Source organism: Perca flavescens, chromosome 24 (assembly GCF_004354835.1).
Source record: "Perca flavescens isolate YP-PL-M2 chromosome 24, PFLA_1.0, whole genome shotgun sequence".
Classification (NCBI taxonomy): Eukaryota; Metazoa; Chordata; class Actinopteri; order Perciformes; family Percidae; genus Perca; species Perca flavescens.
In genome coordinates, this window is record NC_041354.1 from 12,045,407 (window position 1) to 12,067,344 (window position 21,938).

General features: G+C 41.8%; 1 protein-coding gene across 5 annotated transcripts in view; it reads left to right on the forward strand.

Moving 5' to 3' along the window:
- LOC114550836 (receptor tyrosine-protein kinase erbB-4) overlaps positions 1–21,938 on the forward strand; it is a 269,352-nt gene that overhangs the window by 184,687 nt on the left and 62,727 nt on the right. For all 5 annotated transcript variants that reach the window (XR_003691760.1, XM_028571747.1, XM_028571751.1 and 2 more), the window contains 10 exons: positions 6,553–6,687; positions 8,160–8,225; positions 10,010–10,128; positions 10,897–11,038; positions 11,698–11,811; positions 13,488–13,614; positions 13,827–13,900; positions 14,618–14,708; positions 15,993–16,198; positions 18,216–18,348. Coding sequence is in view for 4 of the 5 variants with exons in the window: in XM_028571747.1 (XP_028427548.1) it covers positions 6,553–6,687; positions 8,160–8,225; positions 10,010–10,128; positions 10,897–11,038; positions 11,698–11,811; positions 13,488–13,614; positions 13,827–13,900; positions 14,618–14,708; positions 15,993–16,198; positions 18,216–18,348 (1,207 nt within the window). In the remaining variant the exon portion in view is untranslated. The remainder of the gene's footprint in view (positions 1–6,552; positions 6,688–8,159; positions 8,226–10,009; positions 10,129–10,896; positions 11,039–11,697; positions 11,812–13,487; positions 13,615–13,826; positions 13,901–14,617; positions 14,709–15,992; positions 16,199–18,215; positions 18,349–21,938) is intronic.

Genomic DNA, 21,938 nt, shown 5'->3' on the forward strand with positions numbered 1-21,938 from the left:
CAGGCTCCCTATAGAGCTATGGTCACTGATTGGTGCTGGGGCCATCATTGCCTAGAAACTACTTCAAACTAGGGGCTGTACGCTCTACTGAATGACAGCAAAATGAACTTAATTGGCTTGCAAAGGCAACTTGGCACAAGGATCATTTTTACTTCTTTAACAATCTGTACACTGATTGGTCTGATCTCTATTTTGAGTGCGTGCGATGCACAATACATACAATAAATGTTTCCAGGAAATCTTATACCACGTTGCCTCTCCGAACCTTGAGCTCTTAAAAGCCACTCCTGCCGAAATCAGTGGCTTTTATTTCTTTTTATAGCTCTGCATAATCATTCAAGGGTCACAGGATTAATGTCAGGGCACTCTGACTCGCTCTGTCTCTCTCTTCGCCCTTTTCACTATTTGGTGCTTCTTATCCCAATGATGTAGAAATTAAAGCCTGTGTTTGCCCTTCTGTTTGTTCTATGGATGAAAGTAGCAGCCACGTGCAAAATATGAAATATATATGCACACATAGGATTTAAAAAGGTTACTTCCTTATCCCGTTCCCCGTCGTTATCAGATTTCCTAAAGTCTTCAGACGTTCATTCCAGACCAGTATTTTTCCCTTTTAAATAGTTAATGTATCAACTTAAATGGCAGCATACAAGACTGTTTCAGTTGTGTCAGTGTGCTGTTATGTTAATTTGTGTTAATTTATTTGTATACTACAAAGATAGATAATTATTTGACAACGATAAAGATACAATGTTGCAATCACCCAAAAATCACAGGATGCCTTGTCACATTATTCAACATCCCTTTCGAAGTTGTACAGTGTCAAATAACTTGCACCACCGTTTATATGGCATGTTGGTCAAAATTTGGGCGTTAACAGGACTGGATGATGTTGACAAAATACAAATATACAATATAATATATATACAATATAAAGTCATTAATTGATTTATTTAAATGTATATGATAAACAACTCCCAATCATCTCCTCCTCTGGTGATCACCTCATATCCTACTACACCATTTCGCATCAAATCTAATCTCCGATTCAACATGGCACTTAAGCTTTCGCTTGGTGAGATTTTGTTTTCAATTTTTGTCACTGCCAAGAGTGATGTAGTAAAAAACGCTCCACCAGAAACATTCTTGAACCAAACGTGACCTGAGCATATGGCAGCCGAGCTCTCAGCAGCCCCATGCACACGTAAAATGACTTTGCTGGGAACTGTGTCACCCAGCAAAGCACCTGGCAAAACGGACTATCAAAAGGCAAGACGGGTGGCCAGGTTGGCTCAGCGGGTAGAGCAGGTGCACATGTACTGAGAGGTTTATGCCTCGACGCAGAGGTCCAGGATTCCAATCCGACCTGTGGCGATTTCCTGCACGTCTTCCCCCTCTCTCTCGCCTTTCTCACCTAGCTGTCTTATCAAATTAAAGGCGGAAAAACCCCAAAAAATAAAAAAGGCAAGATGGGAGCTTTCTTTTTGTGTGATACCAGTCCTTTTTAAAAGGCTACAACGTTCATTAAAACATTCAAAGACTAGAACATGAATTCATCTTGCCCAAAACTTGATAGTCTTGCTAGCATTAGTGCATTAGTTTGACTTCATGAATAGGATGTATTAAAATGTCACTTTATGAGTTTTTTTTTAACATTAATATGCGTTCCCCCAGCCTGCCTATGGTCCCCCAGTGGCTAGAAATGGCGATACGTGTAAACCGAGCCCTGGGTATCCTGCTCTACCTTTGAGAAAATGAAAGCTCAGATGGGCCGATCTGGAATCTTCTCCTTATGAGGTCATAAGGAGCAAGGTTACCTCCCCTTTCTCTGCTTTTCCCACCCAGAGAATTTGGCCCACCCATGAAAGAGAGACATCATGGCACATCATGGCACGTCATCAGTCCTGCACAAGGGCCATTCTAAACTTGAGCACTCTAAAGTTCACTTGTGGCACCCCGTTAATGTCTACGCTCTTGCGAGGCAATAGTCTCGACCAATCATAAACAACAAATACAGTGAATACACCGCTTCCCGTAAAGCAAAGGAAAGATGATCAGAAGCCTTGTTCTTAGAGGTGCATCTCAAAGAGCTTTTTGGAGCAAATCCCTAGGATATTGACCCCGCATTCAGTACCTGCAAAAGTTGATTCATATGAAAGAAAATGGTTACTTTGAATACATGTTTTGAATCATAATTCATTGTGTTAGCCTTAGCAATAACCTCTGTTCCTCTCCTCTCATGTTCTCCCCATATCTCCCTCTCCTACTGCCCTCGCTTATGTTTCACCCCTCCACCCCCTCCTCCCTTTGCTCTGATGCAGGACAATAGCTTTTATGACTACCTCGTAATTCACAGCCGTGAGGATGGTGTGGGGGATAGGGCGGAGGGAGGGTTGTGGTGGCAGACGGTCGGCTGTAGATCTCCCGACCTGATGGAAAGATCGAAGCGTGGAGGTGGGGGTACTCGAGAGGAGCGGAAAGGAGGGGTGGGTGGTGGCGCAGGACTGTCGCACGTTAATGAATGACCACGCCATGCAGGCTTGTCATCCCACTGGAAGAGTTAGTGCCCTTGCCTGGATGGACAGCAGAGGTGGCAATTTGTCTCTCAGCGAGCAGACAGGATCTGGACACAAGCACTTAAAAGAGCATTTGGGACAGTGCTAGGCGGGTGGAACAGAGCGACGGCTCCCCCATAAAACAGCCAAATGGATTGCTATCTGTCATACCTTCAAATGTAGAAATTATGACCTCAAACAAAAAAGTTATGAAAAATGTTTGCTGTCTTTTGTCATTCTTATACTGTAAGTTTCAAATTCTAGAAAGCTATTGTGAACGGACTGCATTTACATAGCTTCTTTCTGGTCTTAAAGACTACTCAAAGCGCTTTTACGTAGTACAGGAACCATTCACCATTCACACACATTCATAAAGTTGTGGACAGGCACAAGTCAGGAGATGGATACCAAAAGAGTTCAAAGGCTTTATCAGTGCCTAGAAGCACAGTGAAGTCTATTATTAAGAAGTGGAAGGTATTTAGTACAACACAGACCCTCCCTGGGTCAGGATGTCGCTCCAAACTGGATGAAAGAGCCAGGAGGAAACTGGTCAGAGAGGCTACCAAGAGGCCTACAGCAACTCTGAAGCAGTTGCAGGAATTCATGACAAAGAGTGTTCATTGTGTGCATGTGACGACAATATCACAAATTCTCCACAAATGTGGCTTGTATGGGAGGGTTGCCAGAAAAAAAGCTCCTCAAGAAAGGACACATAGAAGATTCTAAGGCCACGTGGAAAAAGGTGTTATGGTCAGATGAGACTAAAATTGAATTATTCGGCCTCAACACCAAACGATATGTCTGGCGAAAATCCAATACAGCTCACCATCCAAATAACACCATTCCTACAGTAAAGCGTGGAGGTGGTAATATCATGTTATGGGATTGTTTCTCTGCAGCAGGGACTGGAGCACTTGTCAGGATAGAAGGAAAATGGATGGGGCAAAATACTGTCAAATTCTTGAGGAAAATCTGCTGTTGTCTGCCAGAAAGTTGTCAATGGGAAGAAGATTTACCTTCCAACATGACAATGACCCAAAGCACACAGCAAAACTGACCACACAGTGGTTGAAGGAGAAAAAGGTGAATGTCCTTGCATGGCCTAGTCAGAGCCCAGACTTAAACCCCATTGAAAATCTGTGGAATGACTTGAAGACAGAAGTCCACAAACGGTCACCATCTTTTAATTTAACTGAACTTGAGCAGTTCTGCAAAGAAGAGTGGTCAAATATTGCAACGTCTAGATGTGCAAAGTTAGTAGAGACATATCCCAACAGACTGAAGGCTGTAATTAAAGCAAAAGGTGGTTCAACAAAATACTGAAACAAGGGGGTGATCCTTTTTCCAACGCAGTGATTATTTTTATTTTTTTCTGACATGTTGGTGTTATATCTTTCGCTTGGATGTTAGAAGTTGCACTGAGTAAATACAGCTGAATGAAACAAAAACTGTGTCTGTCTTCATTTCAGTCTGCAAAGCAACAAAATGTGATTATTTTAAAGGGGGGGGTGGGGTGATTCTTTTCTATACCCACTGTAATAGCAATGCGCCAAGGTCCAAACACACCTGGCTTTTAAAGGGAATGGGAGATGACCCTTTGATTGGTTTATTGCATGTTACGCCAAAAACACACTTATGAATTAACAAAGACACTAAGTACAACCCTTTTGAGCTTTTTTTTTTTTTTTTTTTTTTTTTTTTACTGCCGTCAAACTAGCAAAAGTGGATTTGGACACCTCCTAAACGCACCTGTGCCATGCCCTTCACGCTGTGCGCTTACATCGTTAAAATAGGGCCCTCAGTGTGTTACAATGAATTTTCAGCTAGTGTTGCATTCTTCCAGTCAGGTGTAGTAAGGGTTAATTGCTGAGCAAATGAGAACTCTTATCCTTCATTAAGTGTTCAGCCATGTTGAAAAGACACCCAAACAAATGCCTGGTCTGAGCTTTGGCCAGATATAGCGATTCAAATTAAAATTGCTGGCTTTGTGTGTGTGTGTGTGTGTGTGTGTGTGTGTGTGTGTGTGTGTGTGTGTGTGTGTGTGTGTGTGTGTGTGTGTGTGTGTGTGTGTGTGTGTGTGTGTGTGTGTGTGTGTGTGTGTGTGTGTGTGTGTGTGTGTGTGTGTGTGTGTGTGTGTGAGAGAACCTGGGTGTTCCCACTTGACCATTTTGGGGTTTTTCTTACTGTGCTAACCAAGTTGTGTACAAAACGGCTGTCTTTTGAGGAGTGAAGGGACACTTTATAGTTGCGAGGGCAACAACAAAGCCCTGTATCTTGCTGAAGGGACTCAAGGGGAACCAGTGCTGGGTTAAAGGAGAAAAAGAAATTCACATAAATAAATCTATGTTTATTCAGTATATTGGTACAGTACACATGTCAGAAATCCCTCGAACCTGGGATGTTGCTTGTGTTATGCTTATTTCGTTAGTACTTTTAAACGACATGCTGACAGTGCGGTTATTTGACTAAAGCACAGCCTGTCTGTTTTTTTTTGTTTTTTTTTCTTTTCACCCGCCATCCAAGAATGTAAAACACCCCCCTGATAAATCGTCCATTGTGACGGGAACATGATTACATAAAGCCGCGGCTGTAGGCCATTCAGCGGGCAGACGGAGTGCCATGTCACCTCTAAGAGGGCTTTGAATAAATGTCCCCGTCTCTACCAAGGCCCACTTCCTTAATCAGGGTGTCGGATGGTAATGATTAGCTTCCTGCGTGTGCTTCTCCGCTGCTGAATCATCCGCATAACTCATATACTGTTAATAATCTGCCTGGGGAGATAATACCCTTCTTTACCTCCAGCTAATCCAGCCCTGATCTGAACCACATTGTTACTTTTTTTTTCTATTACATTTAATTTATTATGACAAGTACTTCCATGGAATCCGGCACTACTTTATATTCAAGGAGAAAGGGATGCAATGTGATTGTATCTAAATCCCTCAACTGGGTTAAATAACTGGTGTCCCAGAGAGAAAGAGACATTGATGGGGGGCTGTTGTTTCTCTTCTGCCACGGGTCACGGCTTGGGAGGGGGGATTACTGCAGCATCATTTCATTCTGTGTCCATATCGAAAACCTGGATTAGTAACAGGGAGGGATTAGAATGTATTATCATACTCCATGCGCAGGCATCTGTTAAGGTCACTGGTCCTTGAAAAGAAACATATTTTTGCTATTAAGTGAATGCCGGATCAGGACTCTGTGTGTCTGTGATCCCTTATTTTTCTCTGAGTCCGTTTGACGATTTGGGGCCTGTTGTGAGCCCAGTGGAAAATAATAATAGAACAATTACAAAAAAATTAAGCATCTTTCGAAATGTTTTTTTATTTTTTTTTATTTTAACTTTACAACCAGAATGAATGACATCTGCTCTCTACCTATAGCATTATTCCCTCTGAAAGAAACTTCACACCAGTCTTCATTTACAAAACACTTATTTCATGAACAGTATTATATAATCCTCAATTAAGGATTTGAGAAAAGCTATGTATCTGCTCCAGTTTATACTAATTCCGTTTTAATTAACACAACAAGTATCTGGTGTCTTCCAGTGACATTCAAACTCATTAACTCGGTCTAACTCTCAAGCTCAATGAAGTCGTTTCATACTCAATAAATAATTAGGAATTTCCACCGCTGCACAGTTTGGAGTTCTTCTCAAAAGCGAGGCTGTTTTTTTTTTTTTTTTTTCGTTTACATCATAAAAATCCATTTACTTATTTGTTGTGGAGTAGTTTTTTTATGAAACGTCATTGTCTTTGGACACGGCATTGGATTACTTTCTGCATTTGTCAATAGCATTTATCTTCATGCTCAGATGCACTTCAGGGAACACCTTATGCAGCACAGTACTTTGAGACATAGGAGCGATGAGACTTAACCTTGAGTCCCATCCCAAGTATTGATTTTCTGCCATTGTGCATATGTACTATAAATCCATGGCTATGTGCATATTTCTTTCTTTCTCCATCTTTTCTTTTGTCTCCCTTTGCAGAGATCCTGAATGGGGGTGTTTATGTTGACCAGAACAAATTTCTGTGCCATGCGGACACCATCCATTGGCGAGACATTATCAAGAACCCTCAGGCTGAGCTGCTGGTGGTACCATCCAACAACAGCAACCTTGGATGTGAGTACCACACGTGGGTGGAAACCAGTGGAACCACTATCTTTGGATGAAAATCAATTATTTATTATTTTTATCTTCTGATGGCAGGACACATGCCAACATACTGTAGAAGTACACACACTCACCCCACCGGCAGTCATGCTCAATCCTTTTTTTTTTTTTTTTTTTTTTTTTTTTATTCATTCCGTTTGCCTGGCGGTCATTTGGAAGCGAAATCACATAGTGTTAGATCAACATGTGAACCTTTCCATTGTAGTGGTATGGTAGCAGCTCTGCAGCGAGGCCCATGGAGCTGCTGTCTGCTCTGCTCTTTTTAAATCTCAGTGAAACTGACAGCTGGTTTGAAGCTGCCCACTCCTCCCTCCCCCCCTTCCTCCCCTCTTTGTGGTCCCTGCAGTCCCTCAGCTCCCCCTACTTTGGACATAACAGGCGTCGCTATCCGGCGGACATTCTGTGTCAGAAGAACTGGCTGTTAAAGACAGTCTCTCTCAAACTTTTCAGCACATTTATGGATGAGCCTCTTGCTCATTTTAAAGAGCGGGGGGGGGACAGGGAAAGCAGAGAAGTTTCTTCGTGCCCTCTGTATCAAAACATGTCAGGGTGAACAATAGGGACTGCTGAGGCGCTAAATGGCGAGCAAAGACACAGGCGATGGGGGAAATGTTGGGGGTTTCTTTGATGAGAGGGCTCAATGAAGGTCATTGCTTCCAGACTGAGCCGAACAGGATCTGCACAGTGTCGACTCGAGGCACCAGCGGGGAGTTAGACGCGTTGCAAAGCTGGTTACTCTAAGCCAAATGTTTGAGAGGACACTTTTAAGTACAACACGTGTAAAACGCTGCTATTTTGTTGATTAGATGACTCTGATGGAGGAGGAGGAGGAAAAGCAACAGAGAACAGAGGAGGTGGGCCAAAAAAATGACAAGAGAGCGAGTGGGAGTTGAGGTTGCCAATTTGAGGCCCTTTGCCAAGCCGTAGTTAGTATTTAACATTAACAACCCCACAGTGGGAGGGGTTGAAGGGGCTGGGTGACAATCTGCTGTACTATTCCACTTACTCTGTAATTAACCCGTAGTCAATTAAGTCTTGATGATGGGCCGCTGGCAGACGAAGGCTGTTAGTGCTCTGTCAGGTCCCACTTTGCCTGTGCAAGCGCTTGATGGAAGGGAGTAGAAGCCTGTCTTTCATGCTCATGTTTTGTACAGGCCACAAGTCGACACAATGGCTCTGGGTCTATTGTCGAATGAGCGTAGGAGATTCGACAGATCTGTCACTACTAGTCGGGGGAGGTTTTAAGGGTGTGTGCGTGGCTGAACGATTAGGCATTTGGTGTGTGGGGGGGCTGTGTCCCAATGTGGGCTTTTGTCAAAACTCGAGTTGAAATGAGGAGTTGTCTGATGCACACTTCCCTGTGTGTGTGTGTGTGTGTGTGTGTGTGTGTGTGTGTGTGTGTGTGTGTGTGTGTTCTGCAGGCAGACGCTGTCATCGCTCATGTAACGGACGCTGCTGGGGCCATCAGGAAGACCAGTGTCAAACCTGTGAGTATGAGAACACGCACCTAGCTACCCTGGAAAGCCACGGGCCTGCTAACTAAGGTGCAACTAATAGGGCATTACAGATACTGATTTTAAGGAGTAGTTCAGGATTTCGAGAACATTGGCTTTTTCCCTTTTTCGTCCTATCTCCAGCTCTGCACAGACATGAGTCAATCTTCCTACCTCATTTTCAGAAAAAAACAAAAACAACATGATAATAAATTAGCTTTATATATATTGTTAGATGGGTATTTTTTGGACAGTGGCAAAAAAAACAACTATTTCCACCTGCTTTCAGAATTTAGCTAAATTAGGCTAACTGCATCCCTACTCAAGATCTCCATTTGAACACACAAACACAAGACTGGTATCAATATGTCTGAGTCCCTCTCAGAAAAAAAGGAAATCACTGTATTTCCCTACACTTATTTCTTAATTATTTCTTTACATTAAAGTCTAGGTTCATGCGATTCAGTTACATCCTTCATTAGTTTAGGGCAGACTGACCCACAGTATTTACAGAATGGTGGAAGAAAATCCAGGATAGTGTACAGTCTGCTTTAAAATAATCTATAATCTGCTATAATCTGTTTTGGCACATATGCGTGTTTTTTTCCCTCATATTATTTGGCTCAAAGACGAAAATCACTCTCGAGTTCAATACATTAAATAACACGTGTGGAAGGGAAATGAATTGTCTTCAGTGTTACAGTATTTCATGTAGCTGTGGTGAGAGGCGTTCTCGGTGAAAAACATAGCAGAAAAACAATAGTAAGACAAAAGAGAAATGTAAGTGCTCTGCATAATTGCAGTTCTACTGTTCTGCTCGTGTCTTCAAAACCTAGCGGGGGACTGGCCTGTTTTTCTCAGACTAACACACACTAATAGTCTACAGGGCCTTGTGTTTTTTTTTTCACTAGTGCATCATTATGTTCCCAACACAGCAGAGAGCGAAGCACAGCAGCTTTTAATGCCTCAGCTTCAAGCTCCTGCTGACTCGCTGGCTGGTATATCTCCTCCTCCACCACTAATGTGTGGAAGGCTGTTCTTTAGCACAAGTATTGGAGCAACTGTGATGCGATAGGCACGAGCCACATCCAAGTATTTGTACTGTGCTAATAATACTGACTGATACAGCTTTCCTTTTAAAGTCGTTGTGCAGTAACAATGCAGGAAAAGGCGTTCATATTTCCATGGTTACCACAAGAGTTGGCGTAACAACAAACAGGCTTTCTGGGAATTATCAGCACAGTTGGACGATGTCTATGGCCAATCGGTCTACTTGGCAGAAAACACCCATTGTATAACTACAGATATGGTGAATCAGTGAGGTCCATGAACTTTTTTTTTTTTTTTCTTTCAAACTTTATTTATCCAGAGAAAACCCAATTGAGTTCCTTTCAGCAACATCCCACTTTAGATGATGCGTGCCTGGGAGCTGCCAAGCACAAGCTCTATTGTGAGCTGCAGTAGCGGGGTTGGAGGATAAGAGGCTTGTTCAAGGGCACCCCCAGAGCAGCTGTTGAAAGAGGAGACTAGTGCTCCATGTTTTTTAAAGTCCGTCTGGGCGATCAAGCCAGTAACCTCGTGGACACGAACCCACTTGTCTGACCTTTAGGTTGCTGAAGCCCCTCCTTTGTTTCTGCCGGAATTCCACATCCGACTATTGTTTGTGTGCAACTATAACATGGGCGGTAAGGTTGAGGGTGGTGGTATTGTCTCTTTTTATGAGTGCAAATATGTGTGTCAGACCTTTTTAAAATTCTGTCTTTTCACTTCCTGGGCAGTGACAAAGACAGTGTGTGCAGAGCAGTGTGACGGGCGATGCTTCGGGCCTTACGTCAGCGACTGCTGCCATCGCGAGTGTGCCGGCGGCTGCTCGGGCCCCAAGGACACGGACTGCTTCGTACGTCACAAACACACACACACACACACACACACACATACTGTTGCCCCTTCTTTCTTTCTTCTCTCTATCTTTTACTTTCCCCCTCTTATTTCTGCCTTACACAGTCACACATTTCTAACCTTGTCCCCCTTCATCATCCTCCATTCCATGTGTTTCCTTGTGCAACATCTGTTTGTCATCCTCCCCTGCTCAAAAAATAATCCACTTTGTTTAGCAGGCTGATAAATTGTTTGTCATTTTACGGGGGCTGTAAAAGTCTTTCCGCAGCGGCGCTCTTCAATGAACAAATTGGTGATTCAGTGTTCCAATTAGTATCCCTTTTATCACCTCAACTTCCTCCTATTTCGCAAACCCGCACGCGACACGCGGGCGCATGCTGACAGAGATGATATTGTGGTTGTAATTCACAGGAAAGGCTCATCCAATTCAATTACTGCCGTTTCAGCCTGTGGCCACAGACGACAAAACGCTTAAGAGGTTTATGGGAAAACATTTCACCATTTACATCATGGCTGTGGATCAATGGTTCCAATTTTTCTCCCATTTGGCATTCAGAGACGAGGGGCGGCTGCACGATCCGCGTGTTGCGATCCGACGTAAAAATGAAATGCTGCTGTAATACTCTTTCGCTCACGGTGACTTATGTGAGAAGATCGCTACCCTCCCCTCGCCTTACCTCACTGTGTTTCAGTCCATGCAACCCCACGGGAAGTCTGGCTAATACCCTCTGTCTCTCAGCTGACTGTGGTTATGTGCTTTATGCAGGCTTGCACCAATTTCAACGACAGCGGAGCATGCGTGACCCAGTGCCCTCAGCCGTTTGTGTACAACCCCACTTCTTTTCAGTTAGAGCACAATCCCAGAGCCAAGTACACCTATGGAGCGTTTTGTGTCAAGAAATGCCCACGTAAGTCTGCTTCAAGTTATAATGCATGTTCAAGCTGCCCCAATAGATGTAGTCACTATAACACTGCAGGAACACAGATGCTCATAATGATGCTCATAATGAAGTTTTTATAGACTGTGAATTGGGGTCCATTGAAGAAGCATTTATCCTCCCGTCCATCCTACTTCAAGTCAGGATAAATTACTCAAACTCAAATAAATTGTGCATCTCAATCAACTAGTTGCCATACCATCTGTTTAGGCTTCTGGCAGAAAAGAAAGCAAATCACACTTCTTTGTTTTCACATATATGGAGTCAGAGTGCAGCAGTAATTCAGCGAGCCTGCATTAAAAGTCAAGCTACATCAACGGATTGCATATTCAAGTCCCACTGATCATCAAATGAGCATACACCAGTCGCACTCTTCCGCTGCTGCTCCCAAGTACTAATTTGATTCATTACCTTTTCTAAGCAATATAGCCCTAGACCATTAGTTTTGATCATTATACAAACGTGATTAAAATACAATCAATTTCTCGCTATTAGAGGGGTCCTTCCAGGAAATTGTTTCCCGAGTAAATGCTACAACCTCCATTTCTACGATTCTACATGACAAAGTCATAACAAAATGGTATGTGGTCAACTGAAGTCTACTAACACTCTTTCTGTGTCACTGTCAGATAATTTCGTGGTGGACCACAGCTCCTGTGTCAGAGCATGTCCCAGCAACAAGATGGAAGTGGAGGAGAACCGCATTAAAATGTGCATTCCCTGTACTGACATCTGTCCTAAAGGTAAGCCATGGGATGTTGTCATAGCACCACTCTTTAGTTTGCCCTAGGCAGAATAACAAAATGGGCTGCGCTTGAGACTGGGCAGTGTTTGTCATTCTTGTGTCATATTTTCGAAAGAAATGTCTTTGTCTTTTGGTAACTTGATATTCTGCTAAAACATTAGGAAACAAAAAAGATGCAGATTTACTATTCATATCTAAAAGTTTACAGTTTTGTAAACCTCATTCATGCTTGTTGCAGTTTTTGTAGCCATTCTGTTGCTCTTTTCAGTGTATAATGTGGAAGTTATAATCACAGGTTTTTATATAGATATGATGATAGATATGTATTCTTCCTGCTTCCCCCACTTCCTGGCCTACTGCACTGCATTTACTGTATGTACAAGAGCTTATGCACTTAAACCATTTTAATCTAATAGCTTTATGCTAACAGTGATGATACTGGATCAACAGTAGCCCACAATAATTACTTAGAAAGCTTTATAGGAAACGTAATTTATTTTTACGGGAGACAGCTTAGCTTTTTTATATTACACTAAATATACTTGCAGCTGATTTATTTTTTCTAGTGTACCCCCCCTAAAATATCAACATCTTATCGTTATGCATTCGTTAATTCTAGGATAAATTCTCCCCTCCAGCCAGATTATAACTAGATTTAGTATTCTCAGTCTATCTTGTTGATTTAAAACGCGTGCAGTTACGGATGACTTAACACAACATATTCTTTATGCATGTTATGCAAGCATTTATGCATTATTTAAAGGGATGAACCGTGGCTACATGCTACTCATTTTGCCCCCTTCTCGTATTACTGCCGTGCATATACGCTGAATTCCTCATTACATATGGCAGAATGAATATGACAAATGGCATAAATGAAGGTCACATTTGATCCCCACATGTTAATTAACATGAAATGATCACATAAGGAGAAACTGCTGTTACCTGCTTAGTAATTACAACTCATTTTGTGCGAGGGTCAGCTGAATGCCTGAAACACCTAATGTGAAATTAAGCGGCATTACTTCAGTTCAATACAGCGGATTAGCCCCTTCATCACATTGTTCTCACAAAGGTAACTGATCTGCACTTTCTCTTTGGAGGGAAGACAGAAGTGTGTTCCTCCAGGCTTCATGTATGCACCGTGGCATCCATTGATTGGTTAATCTCTTGATTACATTGTCACGCGGCAGGGAGGGGTTAATGAGGGATAGCCCATGGAACTGGGGGAAATGATAACAAATTAACATTTCAGATATGGAATTGGCTGGTATAAATCACTATCAAAAACTGGTTACACCACTTAATGCAAGCCTTATTCATCATCCCCTCCGCCTCTGTCAGAAATACTTGGCTCACACACCAGACCGCAAGTGTAATTAATGCAGATGTAATGAATTCATTATAGGGAGGAATTGGCTGTGGATTGGCCCATGCTTTCATCAAAAGAATTCCAATGCATGGAGAGGGGCCGTGGCCTTGCCTTTGCATCAAAGCAGGGCTATATTTTCTTAACAGAGTGTAAAGAATTAACGTGACAAATAGCTAATAGTAGTCTCTAAAAACTGAGGTCTCGGCTGTACAAGGACACATTGAATATACTCTACAGTAGCTAATTCATACCTAAAGCGATTTGAATAATGCATGATTGTGTGTTTGCATTTGTTTCCTCAGTGTGTGATGGCATAGGGACGGGCAGCCTGCAGACAGCTCAAACTGTGGATGCCAGCAATATTGATAAATTTGTCAACTGCACCAAAATAAACGGCAACCTCATCTTCCTCATTACAGGCATTAAAGGGTAAGTGACAGCTTGAAACCTCACACGCAATGCTTTCAGAGGTTGTTGTTGGTACTTAACCTTAAATCAAGGAGGTTATGTTTTCTGCTGTCTTGTCTGCTACTTTTCTTTGTTTTATAGTAGTTCTAATTCATAAACATGGCCACACGATAGCAATGCGTGAATATTATTTTTGATAAAGGTAGTATTCACTTTTCTGTGTCTCTCTTCAGGGACATGTATCATGGTATTGGACCTTTGGACCCTGAGCGTCTAAACGTGTTCCGCACTGTAAAGGAGATAACAGGTGAGACTTGTCACCTTGGAAGAATTGACTGAACAAAACAATATAGTTGTGTGTGTGTGTGTGTGTGTGTGTGTGTGTGTGTGTGTGTTATAGTTATACATGCTTACAGTAATGTGCTGCTGTGTGTGTGTGTTTGCATGCTTGAGTGTGTATTTATTCATTAACTATTAGAGGCCTTAAGGGATGAGCAATACCACATATTCAAAGCCTTTTGTCATATTAAACTGCGCTTTGCAGTTGAGCCAAACAGCTAATGGAGTGAAACTGCATTTTCATAATGAAAACCCAAGCAATAAGAAAGAGAAATGGCCAGTCTATCCCAGCCATGTTCCTGCTCTATCCCTTTAATGTCATTTCCACAGATCCTGATTTGTTGTAATTTGTCATTAAAGGCAAGTGCAACCGGACAGATTGTGCAGAATATCAACTCCATTCTTTTAATTTTTAATTTAATATTGTTTTCTCCTAGTACTTTTTTTTTTTTTTTTTTTTTTTTTTTTTTTTTTTTACAAAGAATGGATTCTTGCTTGAACTTCACGAAGGTGATGCAGCTCCATGACCATTGAATAAAGACAACAAAATGATACTTTGATTTCTTTGTTATTTAATCAAGTACACCCTCGACTCATTTTTCCTTTTCATCTGAAATAAATAGACGTTGAAGATTACTTGAAATTAGTTGATTAATCGTAGCTACTAATTAGTTCTTCTCTTTAGGTTATCTCAACATCCAGTCTTGGCCTGAAAATATGACCGATCTGAGTGTTTTTTCAAGCCTGGCAACCATTGGAGGTAGATCCCTTTACAGGTATGTCTTAATGTTACCTATTCGCACTTTAGACACATATTTGACATTATCTTTGAACTTCCTGGTTTAGTCAAAAGTGTACCTGTCAAAAATATAGCATCCTAAATGCAGGGCAGTAGTCAAGTCCACCTTTGTCGAGGCCAAGACAAGTCCAAGACCAGGACTAGTCGAGACCGAGTCAAGACTGATGATTGAGGTATATGATGCAGCCAGGCGTATACCAGGCGACCAATCTCGACGCCTGTTCTATATGGATTTTGAATTAAACTAATACCTGTTTTCTGAACGAGCAAGCTTCATCAATGGCTTTGTTTTGAAGTAGGAAGTTACTTTAGAACAAAAGCATATAGTGCTGGACTCTGTCGAGACCAGCTAGAATATTTGGCGGTCCATTGGCCGAGTCCGAGACAAGTCCGAGCCCAAAATACAAACGATTCCAAGACAAGTCAGAGACAACAGAAAAGCGTCTTGAGTCTAGACTCGTACTCAAGTACTGCCTAAATGATACAGCATTACATTAACATACAGTACATTAAGAGTAAAAATGTAAACAACATTGTGAAAGTGTAGAAACAAACTCACATTTTAACAACTCAATTACATTACATGGGTCACTTTACTTATACGCAGATGACATGCTCATATTATAAGATGTCTTTGCCAAGAAAGATCCTTATACCTCTCTCTTTCTTGCTATTTTTGACTGTGTTTGGATGGCTACTGTTTGGGCTAATGAGCAACCGGCCCATGTTGTTCTGCACAGAGGCTCTTTGAAGCATTGCTGTCATGCAGCTTTGATTAGGCCTGTTTTGATGACAGGATCTGTGTTCGCTTACAAGTGGCACATCCGAGGGATTGCGCTGGCAAAGTCAAAGGAGATCCCGCCTTTTTAAACACCAGTGATGAACCAATGTTTCATTCAGAGCTGCAGCAACCTCGTTCTGCATCTTCTTCCTCTCTTTCTTTACTCTATGCTTCTTATCTTTCTCCTCAATTTTTCCCATTTTACTTTTTAAAAATGTTGTCTCTCCCTTGTCGTGCTCTTCACTTCTTCTCCAATCATCTCTCTCTCTGTAGGCTTCTTTCTCTTCTTCTTCTCCTTCCTCACGTTCTTCTGGTCGGCACCCTGTCTCATTCTCTGAAATCCACACTTCTTTGGTTTCTGCTCATTTTTCTCACTTCTATCTTTAAATCTCTGTTCATTTCCCCCTCTCTTTCTTTACTGCTACTTCCTTATTTTTTCTACTTTCTTATTTTTCAATCTTTTTTTCTTTTCTACTGCAGTGGAAGTGGTATTTCTCTGTTGATCTTGAAGCAGCGTTGGATCTCATCGCTTCAGTTCCAGTCGCTGGACGAGATCAGCGCCGGAAGCGTGTACATCTTCAACAACAGCCGCCTGTGCTTCTACAACACCGTCAACTGGACGTCTCTCTTTAGGACCTCGAGCCAGAAAGTCCTCATCCGCAACAACCGAGATCCGAAGGAATGTAGTAAGTAGTCCATTTAAAAAAAAAATATTGCAACATCTTAAGATGGTTATAGTGTTTTAGATGGAACCTTTTTAAATTCAAGTAAAGCTCATTTTAATGGAAATACATGACAGGAACTTTTGGTTCCTACTCGGGTTAGGGTTAGTTAACTATCAGTTAACTTTTATGGGTGCAAAGTTGCCCTGTGGGTGGAAAAAAAACTTTTAGATTTTTTTTTCTTAAGCCATGTTAAAAGAAATGGTGTTGTTTTCAATTTGGGAATTTTAAAATGAGATTTTTCCATATTGTTACAGTGAAGATGCAGGTATCAATATGTTGTTGCACCTGCGAAGCATGCAGGGGAAATAGCCTTAACTGCCAGACTGAACTCTCACACATGCTGACAGTGTTGCCAACTTGGCGACTTTTCTCGCTAGATTTAGCGACTTTTCAGACCCTGTTAGCGATAAAAAAGGACTAGTGAGAAATTTAGCGACTTTAGACCATCAGGGGGAAAAGCAAAATATAATAATTTTCCATGCATGCTGTTCAGATTAATCTCTGCCAACCGTACGGGGTCTCTCCATCTCCACTTCAGCCGTGAGCCAGCCAGCCGACAAAACCACTAAGCTTTATGCAAATTATGCGCAATGATGTCACCAACATGCAAATGAACGGTTGACGTGTGTTGACAACTTTTAGCAAATTTTGAGCTAGTTTTAGCTAATTCTATTGGAAAAGAGTTGACAACGCTGCATGCTGATACACATTCACACAGTGTTTTAGCTCTATACACAGCCGGTGGTTACCAAACACCTATTAAGTTCTCCTGTTCTGTTATTAACTTCTCTTAGCCCTCTAATTAATTCCAGACTTAGAGTCCCAGCATATCCCTGCAAATCCACCTCCCCTCCAGCCTTACACACTGACATACCCGTTTCCAAGGCGACTGTGTCACCGGCGTCTCCCGCTCCTTATGAAAGCCCTTATTCAGCTCCCTGTGAGGAAAGTGCTTAATGCGTCATGCACAGAGGTGGATTAAGCCTACTGCTAGCCACAGGGAAAGGGACACCTGATGGAATGATGAATAGTCTACATGTGGCTTCAGCCGCCGATGGTGGAAACTGACCGCATAGTGTTGTGGAATGAGAGTGTGGAATTGTCTGACAGAGAGAGGGAGGTATAATACTAGAAGGAAAATAAATAGATTTGCAATTAGAATTCAGTGATGTAATTATCTATAGTAACCATTATCTCTTCTTTTATCGTGTAATGTGTGTTAGACTTTGGCATGTTGTCCCAGGAATAGCTCAAACAAAAAGATGGCTCGCCATAGTTTTTCTTGGCCCTGCCAGGCTGCGGTTGATATCATTTGCCAGTTAATGAGTGCAGTGTGTGTTAGAGATCGATCGATGGGGCCTTACAAAGACCTCTTCATTAGCTCAACCCCTGGTCTACCATTGACTGTTCAGCTGTTGACAAAGGGTTTGGCCCTCACCGGGCGTCAGTCCCGGAGATGTGTCACTCACCGGATGGAGGACACGCCGAGTCTAATAAACAGCATCGATTGTTGTGGTTCGACCGGAAAAAAAAGGGCTTAGGGTCCTAGTTGGGGCGCTCTTTAATGGCGTGTGGTGTTGGGAATACCAATGTTTACTCACACAAGGCTAGACCACACATAATCACCCACAGATTTGCATGCATGTTCACACACATGCAAGGAGATGCACGCAGGCACACTCACTTATCTCCTAGGTGTGAATACAGAATAGACACACATACACACACTCATACATATTGTAACAAGTGAGCTCAAACACACACTTCCAGTCTCTAGATCAAATAGTTCTTAATAAACCATTATTAGATACATTTCACTTTGCTTCTTTATATTATTGGTCAATCCAGAGCAATTTATAAACTGTATCATGTTTCCAGTATGCTTGAATTGCATTATGTGTGTATCTGCAGTAGTGTGTGTCTGTATTTATGCATGTATTTTTTTCTATTAATTGATTTACGTCCTTTCTCTCAACAGTTCAGCAGCGAATGGTGTGTGATCGGATGTGTTCGGACGACGGGTGCTGGGGCCCGGGGCCTGACCAGTGTCTTTCCTGCCGATATTTCAGACGAGGCCGAACCTGTGTTGAGTCCTGCAACCTCTTTGATGGGTGAGTAGTGTTTTTGTTGTTGTTGTTGGTGGGTTTTTTTTAAACAAAAAATCATTTTGATGCATTCTGGGCAAATGTTTTCTCCACTAGTATGTTTGAGTTGATGACACAAATCTCTAAACCAGGCCCCAAAAATGAGCTTTTCTCTGAATGTCAGATAATTATGGTTTCAGGAGAATGCATCAATTACTTTGCAAACCGCGTTACATGACAAGCAGAGAAAATAAAATCAATTTAAACAACTTTGATGCATGAGAATGAAGTCAAAACATTCTCAAGGGCTCCGGAGGAGGAAAGTCTAATTGCAGATTGGCATGAATGTAATGAGATGAGCCAATAAGGAATTTCGCTGAACAGTTATAGGAACATTTGGCTGCGTGTTACATCCATAGTCCAAAATCAATCAAGAAGATATTGTTAAAGTATTATATTTTATTACAAATTGCCCATTTGGGCTGACAGACACAAGTGTTTACCGCTCTGAGCTGGAAAATGGCTGACATTTACGACAAAGGCCCCTCGAGTGTCATCACAATCCACTGATGTTCTGTTGTCAGTGTGAATATTTGCATTCAGGTCATTGCTTGCATCAAAAAGATCAGTGCCAACTCACCTGGGGAGAAACACTTCTTTGTAGATGTAATTCCTGGTCTTTTGTCATACTCTTGAATGAACAAGGAGATGTTGTAAATCACAACACTTGAAAGCATCCATCTAAAATAAGACCATTCCGGCAGCGTCTGCCACAAGATAAATAGGACTTTCTTGCAAGCAGTGATGTCAAACTTGTGTTCTCCCCAGGGGAAGAGGAGAAAGTGCACGTATATGTGTGTGTGAGAGAGAGAGAGAGAAGGTGTATGAGAGCGAGGAAACCCTCGGTCATGTCGACTTGTTGCTGGTCCTTTTCTCGGCTCCATTTGTGGGAGGGAGGCTTTGAAGTTGCCGAGAAAAACAGCTCACAGCGAAGGCTTTGAAGAAGACTGGTGAGGATGAGGCGCGTGGCAGGGAGCTGCTGAAGCACACTTGTTTCTTATACTGTAAATACAGTCAGTCACTGTGAGGCATTGTAAGCAACATTCAACAGGCCCACTTCTTTCTTTTTGTCGCTGGCCTGAAATGTGGAATCAAAATGTCCTAAAGGTTTGCCTGGTGTAAGAAGTCACCACCTGCTATGCACCATGTATGTTTGGCAGATAAAGGGGAACTTTTGTTGCGATGGAAAAATGATAACCTGTATTTCTCCCCCTGGTGACGACTACTATATGTGTTCTCAAGCCAGTACAAATATTGTAATGGTGTATTTGTTGCCAAGCTAAATGTTAGTCAGTGACAACTAGTGTAGTTTGTGTTTGTGTCCCTTTATTTAAATCTCGGAAAGTATATTGAGAAAATGGACCCTATTTACAATGTGAATGAGTCTTAAACAGGCTGGGAAAAGAAGCAAGAACGTAAGTCAGAAGAGGCTTTAAATAAGATCCTTAAAATGTCCCTAGAGAACAAAGTTTCAGCCTTTAAAAGAGTATTACATTAATTCCAAGAATGTGTTCCTATTTGGGGTTAACTAGCTCTTTTAACCATAAAAGAAAACAAATATCTTGCCACTATTTTGGGTTCCCTTTTATCACATCCCTAAAGACACAAACAAGGATCACTGAAAATTACTTGAGCACAGTGGAAAGACTAAATTCAAGTAGATTTAGTGTCATCACGAGTTCTAGACTAATAGTAATACAATATAGAATAGTACCAGTGATCATTATGTCTCTCAATAAGAGAGACTCAATTGAATTGCATCTGACAATTGTGTCTAGGGCGTTTTGTTGTTACCAGGTGTTAGAAAATGTCTACAGATGAGAATATCATTGTTGTCAGTATGATTTATTTAGTATATGATTGACCCCAAAATTATACTATAGATATAAACAAAAATGTTTAATTTAATTTTAATTAAATTTTAATCGTTGTGTTTAGTGACAGTACAGTATCATCTGCATAGAGTCTATCTGTTTCAGGGGTATCTTCCAGTCTAATAAATGATTGGTTCAAAAATCTTGGGTTTAGTTAGTGTATATGGGGTTCTACTCTATGTAGCATAGATTGATCTATAATATCTCCCTTTGTTCTGAATCTATTGTATTGGACTCTATGTCTCTACAGAAGTGAGCGTTAGCTCATTAAATGTGTTTCCAGGTTGGTGATTTCAAAACTTAAGATTCCTCAGCTCGCCCTCGTTATATGTCTCCATTCTTAATGAGGAAAGGCACTAATTCCCTTTAGTTTATACGTCTGTTGAATAATACAAAGGAGGAGCAAAGGCGTGCGAGAGGGGAAAAGAAAACGGCTGAGATGGTGTCCACTGGGGTTGGGGAAGGAGGGAGGAAGCGGATTAGGGAGGCGTTGAAAGTCTTTAATTAAAAAAGTTGCTCTGGTGTGTTGGCCATGCTCTGGTTTGCTGGAGGCTTGGAGGTCTGAATAGTAGCCACAGTCCTGCTTAAATTCCTGCTAAAACAGGGCTAATCCCCCATCAGGCCATGCCCCAAAGGGGGCCTTGGCGCACACTTCCAGCCGTGAAGGGGGCCAATCAGGAGGAACGGCTTTGACGGAATGGAAATGACCCTGGAGAGCACCGCTGCCGAGGTCTTTGTCTCTCACCCATTCTCCTCCATGTATTTTTTTTTCCCTCAACCAACAAAAGAGTGATCTCTCCACTGCCTGGACTCCTTTTCTAAAGGATTCCCCAGGACAGAGCTTCCAGGAGAGAAATCTAATTTATTTAGGAACAAGGGAAAGAAAGACGAGGGAGAAATGTAAAAGAAAGCAATGGGAGTTTCCTTTTGAGTCCACTGAAAATATTATTAATAAAAAGGACAATCTGTGATACTGGATGTTTAGATATTTGAGACGAACTGCTGTGAACACGACAAACCATTAGGGCCATTAAAAAACGCCCTGACATTAAGGGTCTGCAAAAGGGAAATTTAGTATTTTATCTTTACTTTTATTGCTCTGTAATGTGATACTGTGGAACTCGGCGAGTGTCAGAATGCTTTTCTTTTTTGTAGCTTTTAGAACCACCAAGTCTAAAAGGTTTTCATCTAATGTTCACCACATGCAAATGCATAATCACACATACCCACACAAGATCTGAATTTTCCCAGTGCAAAATCACACAATAAAACCTCACAAGCAGGGATCTGTTGAATCTTTATTCCACCCTAGTAGCATCGCATGCAAATACAAACAAAAACGCACACAGGGAGTCACTCTCATTATCTCACCACTGTGAGAAAGGGGCTTGTTTGTAACTGGTGAATCCTTCTCCGAGGATGTCTGTCCTCCGCATCAGCTCATCGATCCCTCTAATGTGAAAAGTGTTTTTGATCAGCAGGGGTTGCTATTGACAGCAGCCATCCTCTGCTTGCCAGAGACCCCGCACTTCAAAAACAAAAGATAATGTGCTGATTCTGACACAAACAAAGGGAGGAATTTATAGATCGGGTGCATGCCCACACACACACACACACACACACACACACACACACACACACACATATATCCACGTGTAAGTATTCAACAGTATGGCCTGAGGA